The sequence below is a fragment of the Trachurus japonicus genome, chromosome 9 (assembly GCF_045865225.1).
Source record: "Trachurus japonicus isolate A0001 chromosome 9, Traja_1.0".
Taxonomy (NCBI): domain Eukaryota; kingdom Metazoa; phylum Chordata; class Actinopteri; order Carangiformes; family Carangidae; genus Trachurus; species Trachurus japonicus.
In genome coordinates this window covers 38,032,813-38,043,395 of record NC_140915.1, presented here as the reverse complement: position 1 = coordinate 38,043,395, position 10,583 = coordinate 38,032,813, and the positions used below count along the sequence as shown (strand labels likewise).

The 10,583-nt window shown below is 45.8% G+C and overlaps 1 protein-coding gene across 1 annotated transcript in view; it reads left to right on the top strand.

Annotated features, from left to right (window-relative positions):
• Nucleotides 1-8,626, top strand: part of mxd1 (MAX dimerization protein 1) — a 21,771-nt gene extending 13,145 nt beyond the window's left edge. The window contains exons 4-6 of the mRNA XM_085787766.1: nucleotides 5,914-6,028; nucleotides 6,169-6,325; nucleotides 7,772-8,626. Of these exons, the coding sequence (XP_085643892.1) occupies nucleotides 5,914-6,028; nucleotides 6,169-6,325; nucleotides 7,772-7,968 (469 nt within the window). The 3' untranslated portion in view covers nucleotides 7,969-8,626. The remainder of the gene's footprint in view (nucleotides 1-5,913; nucleotides 6,029-6,168; nucleotides 6,326-7,771) is intronic.
• Nucleotides 8,627-10,583: the final 1,957 nt, after the last annotated feature.

Genomic DNA, 10,583 nt, shown 5'->3' with positions numbered 1-10,583 from the left:
GAATTCCTGTATCTGGCCCTTCAAAATAAAAGCCCTAGCCTGTCATACACAGTTTAGTCCTATTGATTTTGACTTAATTTTGACAAGACACAGTTCCAAATTTTATTTTATTTTTTTCCTGCGACCAATCGACCAATGAAAGTTTGGTCGACTAATGACTTTTTGGTCGACTCAAGCTTGGTCGACTATTTGGGGGCAGAGCGGAGTATAAAGTCCATCCACTCCAATCCAGTGGAGTGTAGAACTGAGTGATAGAGAGAAGTAGTAGTGAAGCTGAGTTGTGCCTTTTGCAGACGTTGGAACCCACCAGTGAGCAGGATAAGACCTGAACATGTGTCACTGCTCCAGATCGTATCAGGAACATTATCACCACGTTGAACAGCTGAGTGGAGAGAGTCTGATGTTTTTATGGGTCGCATCATGAACAACACACTCAAGTGTATTTTATGCTAAACCGCTTTTTAAAATGACAGATCGGTGTGTGACAGTGCTCTGGGTTCAGAGCTTAGAATAGTGTGTGTGTGTGTGTGTGTGTGTGTGTGTGTCTGGTCTCTCACTCCCCCTCTGAAGGAGATGAGCCGGACGGGGGGGCATGGCGGCCTGTATCAGGTGACCCACTCTGCCCTTTGGCACCTGAACGCAGCTGATCCAGTTTCAATAACTCAGCTGAGCTGCTCAGTGAGCGCTCTGTTTGACACTGAGCTCATCAGCCCATTGTTTACCTGAGAACAGGCGGCGGTTATCTGACTGGATGGAATGGTTAACCAGCTGCAGACTTAACTAATTAATGAATCAACCAGGATGATAGTGACCAAACCAAAGAAATCACATCACTTGTCGGCTCTAATGAGCTTTTGTCATTATTGTTCATCGTTTTATAGAGAAATGATTACTTGAGAGAATAAAATAATCAGCAGATTGATGTGAAAAATGAATGCTCAGTTGTTTTCCTGTCAGTGATGAAAGCCATTGTTAATGGGTAGTTTATTATATAAGTTTGTCTGAGTGAGAGTTTCTAAGAAGAAACTCTGAGGAAACTGATTATCTACACTTTATTTATCACAAACACCGTCTTTATACAGGAACTCTTTCCACTTTTTTTTCCCAGCAGGCTGCATGTGGCACACTCTTATAAATCTTTTGTTGTGTTGTGTTGTGTTGTGTTGTGTTGTGCTGAGTCCACATCACCTCGGTGCTCCCATCATGCCTGCACTAGTTCATCCAAACCAGCAGCGAAGTGGACGGCCTGAATAATATATGGCACTGGGGCCTGTGCCTGGGATTTAGCCCACATGTGCATGCATTTGTGTGTGTGTACTGTACTGTGTGTATGTGTGTGTGTGTGTGTGTGTACTGTACTGTGTGTGTGTGTGTGTGTGTGTGTGTGTGTGTGTGTGTGTGTGTGTGTGTGTGTGTGTGTGATGCCTCACGCACGACAGTAAGTCAAACTTATGGCCGCAGCCTGTCGTGTTACACTTGAGAACATTGGTAGCCTTGAGCCAGTTTCTCTCAGCAACAGTAGCTGGATGATAGAGAGTCATCACAGACAGACACGTATCACCATGGTGACCCGGTCATGGGAATAACAGCATCATAAAATAACTTTTTTCAGTAACGAGTAATCAAACTAGTTACTGTTTCCCCTGTTATAACGCCGATACACCCGTTAAAGTGTACGTTACATACACTTTTATTTTTCAATCAACTAGTTGGAGAAAAGAAAGGGATAGTTCAACATTTTGGCAAATTGGCCCATTGCCATAATCCCTATAGTGTTAGGAGTAGGTTCACTACCTTTAATTGTCAGTGCAAGTTGTTTTTAGAACGGCGGAGCAGAGCCGTGAGCTGTTCAGAGCTTGAAAACTCCGTCTCGTAACGTTGTGTTATTATCTCATAGCGTGGTGAATGTGCAGCTCACAACTTGTCCACCAGAGCGTTTTGGAGTTGTTGGTTTGTGTATTTGATGAGTTTGATGAGGGAAACAAAAAAATTCCATTAGCCTCCGTAGTGTAGCTCTAAGCAGCTCGTGGCTCTGCTACGCCGTTCTAGAAATAGCTTGGCACAGTCCAAGTAATTTGACATATTTATGTACTTATATTTATTTTATAAAAAAGTACCACAATAGTTACTTTTCCTGGTGATTAGTTACTTTAATCATGTAGTAATTCAGTCAAAACTAGTAGTTACTTTTTGGGGAAAGTAACTACTAACTGTAACTAATTACTTTTTGTGACCCAGTGCTAGTGAAACCAGAATGTCAGACCCAGCACCCCCTACTTAGTAAAACTCCATACCCCTCTGGCTGTCGTTAAACACAGCCACGACTGTAAGTGTGTGTGTGTGTGTGTGTGTGTGTCTACGTAACATGATTCCAGCCACCACCCTGCCTTTTTTCTCCTCCTCCTCCTCCTCCCAGCGTGTCATGGACAGTTACTGCCGGGGGTCAGAGGTCAGGAGAGAGAGCAGCGTGCTGACCTACAGTAGTCGTAGTTTACAGTGGGTGAGAGGCCGCTGTAATAGAAACCTCTCTGCTGCTGCTGCTGCTGCAAACCGGCCAGCTGCAGCCGCTTTATGCAACAAGTGCGATTCAACACTTGCACGCAGACCAGTCGGGTGTGTTTTTTTTAAGAGAAGAGGACGGCGGCGTGGAATCAGGCCAGGGAAATGTAGGTTCAGGCCTCAGGCTGACAGCTGATAGCACACAGACCTGTAGCTCCACATACATACTCACCTATTGACACAGTGGCACTAAAGCCACGTTCAACTGGAACAACCTGTTGCTGAAATAGAGCCGTGTCCTGGACGCCGCCGCCACCGCCTGCAGTGTTTTCTCTCTCTCGCTCAGACGCCACGCGACCCGTTGTGTTTTCACGAGTCTGCCGCTCTTCTGCTGTTGTTTAACAAACATTATCAGGCCCCGCTGATCCTTTATTCTGTCAGAACAACACAGGAGAGAGCGGTTCCATGTTATGTAATGACAGTCGACAGTCTGCGTGCCCTTTGCACTGAGTCAGCTGAGAAACAGGCACTTCGCCTCAGCTGCTCAACACTGCTTTGTGTGTGCGTGTGTGTGTTTTTAAAAGGGCAAAGGGGTGAGAATATATTTGTGTGTCTCCTATGCCCACATTCAAATCAGTCCTCTCCTCTCTGCGTGTCTGTGTGTGGTTTAGGTTTTGAATAGACTCTTTCCGGCGGTGACGCTGGCTGCAGGATTACCTGCAAAAGGAAATAAATGAACAGCTCATCCTGCTGCCAAAATAAAAAAAACATTATTTTTTACACAGGAAGAGTCTGACGTACACTCGCCCACTCGCTCAGCCTCACAGAGACACGTACGCACACACTCTTGCCACGGCTGGAGCTGGGAGGTGTGTGTTGTGTAACAGTGGGGTCAAGTGGTCACAAACACCCACCAGACCTCGGCAACTGCCAAGGCTGCTGCCGACTTAGAGCGGCGGAGGGAGCGATGCACGGGAGGGAGCGGAGAGCGGCGGGGAGGAGATTCAAATGCGGCCGGTGTTAGAGGACAGGTGACATTAAATCATCAGCTCACGCCTCGACCGTATGGCGCCGACGATCTCTGGATGTCGCCACATTTCTGCTTTTCCTCCCCGTCAAGGCAGGATTTGTACATCGCCGCTTGAAATATCCTTTGTAGCAATATTATGTAATGATGTTACAACGCTGCCTTCCTGGGAAGAAATATACACAGGAGGGCCTCGCACGCACTTAACACGGCCGAGCCTGTTACTCACCACCTCCTAATGTTGATGACCAACATGAGTAATTGTATCTGTAAGTTCTAACACTAAAACACACGTGGAGAAGCTGAAAGAGAAAATACAAACACCTCAGTAACATTTATGATACTATTTGGGTTTTTTTTCTCTGTTCCTCATTGGATTGAATTTTTGTAGCTCCACAAGTCTGATGCCTCACGTGGTAGGTAGATAGATAGATAGATAGATAGATAGATAGATAGATAGATAGATAGATAGATAGATAGATAGATAGATAGATAGATAGATAGATAGATAGAGTTTATTGCCATTTGCACAAGTTCATCACAGTAGTGACACTAGTTAAAAGAGTAAACAATTAAAAAAAAAACGGCGGAGCAGAGCCGCGAGCTGCTCAGAGCTACGCTACCGATTTCTTGGTTTCCCTCATCAAACTCATCAAATACACAATCCAACAACTCCACAACGCTCTGGTGGACAAGTTGTGACCTGCAAATTCACCACTCTATGAGATAATAACACAACGTTACCAGACAGAGTTGTTTTCGAGGCAAATGCATGACAGCTTGCTGTAAAACTGCCCCCGACGGGAACGTGCATCAGTGGTTTTGCATGAATTTACCTCGAAAACAACGCGTTTTGGAGTTTGGCAATTTGGCAAAGTGTTGAACTATCCCTTTAACTTTTAGGACAAGTAATAAATAAAAAAGAGCAGCTCGATTGGTGCAGACAACAACATACAAATATAGTCATGATAAAATGCAGCTACCCATAATGTTTATCCACCCAAACTGTTTTTATCCAGACCTGTCTGTGTCACAACAACGCACTCTCGTGAGATTTGGTATAGATCTCCTAGGCAACGTCAACTAACGATCAAAAACACCCACCCTAACTCATTTTCTTAATGCTAAATATGGCTGTTAGCTGTTTACATATCTAATGTTATTGTAGGAAAATATAAATAGCTCACTTTCCTCTACCGATAACTTTGACCACTTAGGAGACAGGAAGTGTACCATTTCATATCAATGGTGCAAAGTAGTAGCTTTGGCTCTTTGGCTCGAGGATCATAAGCCGCTCAAATCTCTGACCAAAACTTTCCGCGGCCCAGTTGCATTATGGGTGACGTGGGCAGGTAGGGCAAAGAGAGAGAATAAACTACTACCGACTAAAGTGTCTGTGCAGCACAGTGGCTCCATCCACTGTCAGGTCTGACTGCCAACACGTGTCCACCTCAGAGTACAGAGGAAAAGAAATGGAAAATGAAAATGACATCACACGGTGACAGTGAAGAGTGTCCCCGATCTCACTTTACTCCACACTGCCGCTACACTACTGTGTGCGTGTGTGTGTGTGTGTGTCTATGGGGAGTAGTGAATGAATGAATGAGTGAGTGATCAGGGCCGTGGCTGAGAAAACTGCACATTGTCAAGTCGACCAATGTTCCAGCAGCTTTAATGACATCTGATGGTGTCTGGAAGGTCAGGGATTAGTTTTGCTCACGATGACAATTTAGTAGATTTCACTCACTCTGAAGACCAGGAGGTGCAGCAGCTGAAAGCTCCAGGAATTTCCCTTTGTGTGTGTGTGCGCATGAGTTTTCTGTTTGTTTCCATTGTTAAAGGGATACTTCACCCAAAATCGATAATTCACCAATTTTCTACTCACCGTCATGCCAAAGAAGGGTTTGGAGAAGTTTCGGAGTCATCAAAACGCTTTTGGAGTTCCAGGGGGGGGGTCCGGCTGGATTTTCATATAATGGCGGCGGATAGAGCTGATAGAGCTCACACTCTCAAAAGCTTTTCCATGTGGCGGCTTCAGGACACTTGGGTCAGTACAGACGAGCAGTATGGAGGTATCTGGATGTTTCATTGTGTGTGTTTTGGATGATTCAAAAGTGAGCACTATCCGCCGCCATTATATGAAAATCCGTTGCCAGCCGGACCCCCCCCCCCCTGGAACTACAAAAGCGTTTTCATGACTCCAAAAGTTCTCCAAACCCTTCCCTGGCATGACGGTGAGTAGAAAATTGGTGAATTACCAATTTTGGGTGAAGTATCCCTTTAAGAAATGAATTCAGATGCTTATATATGTTGAAGGAAATGAGTTGGTTTGACAGACTTCCTCTTGTCCCCCCCCCCTCTCTCTCTCTGTCTCTGTCTCTCTCCAGACGGGCACATCTACGACTGTGTCTAGAGCGCTTGAAATCCCTGGTTCCTTTGGGACCGGATGCCAACAGGCACACGACGCTCAGCCTGCTGATGAAGGCCAGAGATCACATCAAGGTACCTGTATGCACGTGTGTAGTCGTCCCTAACGAAGAGGTTGGAGTGACGGGAAATGTCTCAGAAAGTCTCAGAGGAAACACACACACACACACGGAAGTGTTTTTGATATGATATATTGTTGTGTCTTTCCTCTGCAGAGGTTGGAGGAGAGCGACCGGAGAGCTCAGCACACCGTGGAGCAGCTGCAGCGGGAGCAGAGACACCTGAGGCGGCGTCTGGAGCAGCTGGGGGTGGAGAGGACCCGCATGGACAGCACGGGCTCCTCTGTCTCCGACAAGTCCGACTCCGACCAGGGTGAGTCCAGCACAGGAACACAGCAGCAGCGACTATCTGTCACACACAGAAACCGTTGTGTATTTGTTTCAGTTGTGTAATAAGACAGAGACAGATGTGTGCATTCTTTCTTATATTTCTCCTCTGTAGTTTATTTTTAAGAATAGGCATTTCTCATGGCAGACACAGGGAGAAGCAACAACGCCACATGTAATTACTAACAGTAATGATGACTCGGTTCCACTTGAATGAGCCCTGGCACTGAGCCGGCATGCGTGAGGCAGAAACCTGGAACTGACACCGAGTGTATTAAAATGCAGAAAATTATTAATTATGATTCATTTTTCTGTAATGACATGTCTGCAGTTTTGGAACCAGTTCCATCAGGTTAACTGACTGCCTTCACTGCTCAGGCACAAACACACTGTAATCTAATGTATGTGTGGTGTTGACTGTGTTACTAAGCAGGGTGTAAGCTCTTTGGTTATAAAACAGTGGTGATGCAGCCGGGCTGAAGCAATTAGTCACTGAATTGATTGGCTTAGGTTCATATGGGAGTCACTGTTCATTGCTGAGCTCCTGCTTCTCCAGTCAGAGCAGGGTGTGATGTTTGTTGTAAAACAAGCAGCTTGAAGACATCTTAACCTTATTCTTAAAGGGATAGTTCAACATTTTGGCTAATTGGCCCATTGCGATAGTCCCTATAGTCACAGCAGTAGGTTCGTTACCTTTAATTGTCGGTGCAAACTATTTTTAGAACGGCGGAGCAAAGCCGTGAGCTGCTCAGAGCTACGCTGCAGGGATTTCTTGGTTTCCCTCATCAAACTCATCAAATACACAATCCAACAACTCCAAAACGCTCTGGTGGACAAGTTGTGAGCTGCACATTCACCACGCTATGAGATAATAATAGAACGTTACGAGACGGAGTTGTTTTAGAGGTAAATTCATGCAAAACAGCTGATGTGCGTTCCCATTGGGGGCAGTTTTTCAGCAAGCAGTCTCTACATTTCCCTCTAAAACAACTCTGTCTGGTAACGTTGTGTTATTATCTCATAGCGTGGTGAATGTGCAGCTCACAACTTGTCCACGAGAGCATTTTTAGTATAGTATATAGTATAGTTTTTGGATTGTGTATTTGATGAGTTTGATGAGGGAAACCAAGAAATCCCATTAGCCTCCGTAGCGTAGCTCTGAGCAGCTCGCGGCTCTGCTCCACCGTTCTAAAAATATCTTGCACCGACAATTAAAGGTAACGAGCCTACTGCTATGACTATAGGGATTATGGCAATGGCCCAATTTGCCAAAATGTTGAACTATCCCTTTAAGGAAATTGTGATGAGTACTTTTATTATTCTTTAATTTCATAGCCAGATCGATTCACTTGATAGAGATTATCACCAAATAGTCTGTAGAAATGTCTGTCTCTTCTAATCATGTTGTTGTTGTGTCCCTGCGCGGCCACAGAGGACCTGGACGTGGACGTGGAGGGGACCGACTACCTGCTGGGTGACCTGGAGTGGAGCACCAGCAGCGTGAGCGACTCAGGGGACGAGCGCGGCAGCCTGCGCAGCAGCTGCAGCGACGAGGGCTACTCCAGCGCCAGCCTGCTGCGCCTGCAGGACACTCAGGAGACGGCCAAGCAGCTGGCCTGCAGCCTATAAACAGCACTGACCCCACACCCCCCTCCTCCTCCCTCAGCCAATCCCCTCCCAAGATTGTCTCACCACTCCCTGGTCCTGCTCAGGCCTCACCCCCCCCCCCCCTCCTTCTTCCTCCCTCCCTCTCCCCTCCCTCTGCCAGGACTGACCAACTCCGAGGCCTCTCCTCCAGCCGGGTCTCTGTGGACTTCCTGTCCCCACGGTGACGTCCATTCACCTTTGCAACACCTCTGAGGCACCCGCCCACATCTAGTCCATCATCAGCGGTCAGTCTTTAGGGTGTCACTCGCTCTGCTCTGCACCAATCAAACGAGTGGGATTTTAAAGACACTCCACCCTCCGTCCCCCTCCGTCCCCTCCCCTCCGTCCGTCAGAACCACAACTTTCAGCCAGAGAATGTTACCACACAATATCCCACTGCCTCTTTTTCTATGCCTCAAGAGCCATGGGAAGCACTTATGAGATTTTACCCCTTCACACACATACACACATACACATACATTAACACACACATACACCCCACCCCCCCCCCCCTCCATCGCTCCTAGTTGTCCAGTGAGACAAAGTCCTCCCAAAGGTGTGACACTGACATGACGCCGGGCTACTTTTCTGCCCCGCTCACCAGTCAACCATCTGTGCATGGTAATTTGCACTTAAAATTGCTTTTGTAAAGAAAACTTTGTCATCTTTTTCAAACACTGTCTCTTAAAAAAACTAAAAGCCCCCCCTCCCCACACACACACATCGCAGCTGTTGAAGTGATGTTATAAAAGCGAGTGTTTGAAACATGTCAGTGGTCTGCCTGTGCAGCAGACTTTGTGGACACTAAACTGTCGGGGTCCAACAGCAATACGTCCCTTAGTACCCAGGCTTTTTTTTTTTTTGCAGGGCGATGTCGTTACTACCTTGTGATTTCAGTTCCACGCCTGCAGTTCGGAAGAGAAAGTAACACAAAAACAAAACGAAAAAAAATGTTGTGCAGCATGAGATTGTGTAACGGGAGGTTGTTTTTTTTTGGCGGGTGGGTTTGATGTTTTTTCTGCCTCTCTCTGATGACGGTGGCGTTTTTACAGCATCCTTTTATCATAATGTGTGTATGTCATGTTGGAGCCTGAGGGAGGGGGGGGTGGGCGACGACAGGGAGGGTCACTAGTAGGTTTGAAGACTTGAAACACCAGCCACCAGGCCCAATGCTGGTATATTTTTGGCAGGTGCTGGTACTTTTTTTTTAATATATATATATATATTACACTACTCCTTCTTCTTCTTCACTGCCCCGTTCACCAGGTTTTACAAAGGAAGGGAAAGAACCTACAACCTACATCTACTGAGAGCAGTCGAGAGACTGGAGCACATTCCACTAGTAGAGAGGACGGGCAGGTGAAGCTGTCGGCGTTAGATATTCGCCAATGGATGTTCCTGCCATTTACTGAAGGAAGGGAGAGTTGAGCTAGAGAAACAGAACGAAGCTTTGGACTCTGAGGTGGGAACAGAACACACGTCTTTGTTTGTCTACGTTCACACCTGCAGAGCTCCAACATGTTGAAACCACAGATTCTCTCTCCTTCGCCTTGCCTTGATAGCTATTTATTGTTCTGCAAAAAGCGTACACCTTTTAATGTAAATAGTTTACAGAAAGATCTCTATGTCTATCAACAAAATGTATTTATTAGATATACTAAATATATAGATGAATATATATATAAATATATAAAAAAAATCTATTTAATTAGTCATAGCCTATGTTCTTCTTGTGAGGTTTATTGAGAGTTTCCTATGTGTAGTTTGTTTGCACAGCCTAGTCCATCTATAGAGTATTTAGAGATGTCTATTGTGCCTCGAGGCTTTTGTGTCTGTTCAGATTTCGGCACGGTGCTCCCTAGGAAATGAAATGTTTTCTTTGTGGTTAAGTCTAATTTTTAGCTGTTTGTTGGAAGCCATCTTGCCCTTTAAAGAAAGGAATAATAGGACAAAAAAATCTGCAAAAGTTTTTTGAAAAATGTCAATAAAAAAAAGTGTAAAAGTGAGAGGAGCTCGTGGCCAGGTGGAGGACAGCGACGACGGCTCTTCTGGCAGTGTTGCCTTTGTTCCACCGACCCCCCCCCCCAACCAGCCCCCCACCCCGTGCCTGGGAAACCTCAAACAAAATGGCTGCTGTCCCCTCGTGAGGTTTTTTGTCAGTCGTTAGTTTGGTTGAGAATCATCAGCGGCAGGGTGAGGGTGGCAGCACGGCGCCAAAGGAACCTCCGCTGCATCGCCACCAGTGAATCTCAGTGAAAGCATGAAGATGGTACAAACCAAAAAAAAAAACACAAAATAGAAAATGAGAAAAATACGTATAAGATTGTTTAGTCTTTTGAGTGGAATGCTGCTTTCCTTTTTTTCTGTTTGGTCAAATTGAAACCTTTTTAAACGGAGAGGAACTGTGTAGCCACGATATGATGAGGGGGGGTTGAAGGTTAAAGGGGAAATATGGAAAAGTAGGCGTGAGTGTGCAGATGCGAACACCATCTGCAGCCGCGTGCATGTGATTGTGTATACGATATGTGCGACTGTGCGCGCGCGTGTGTGTGTATTTATTACGTCACTGTCTTCAGAGAGATTTTTTTTTTTCTGGG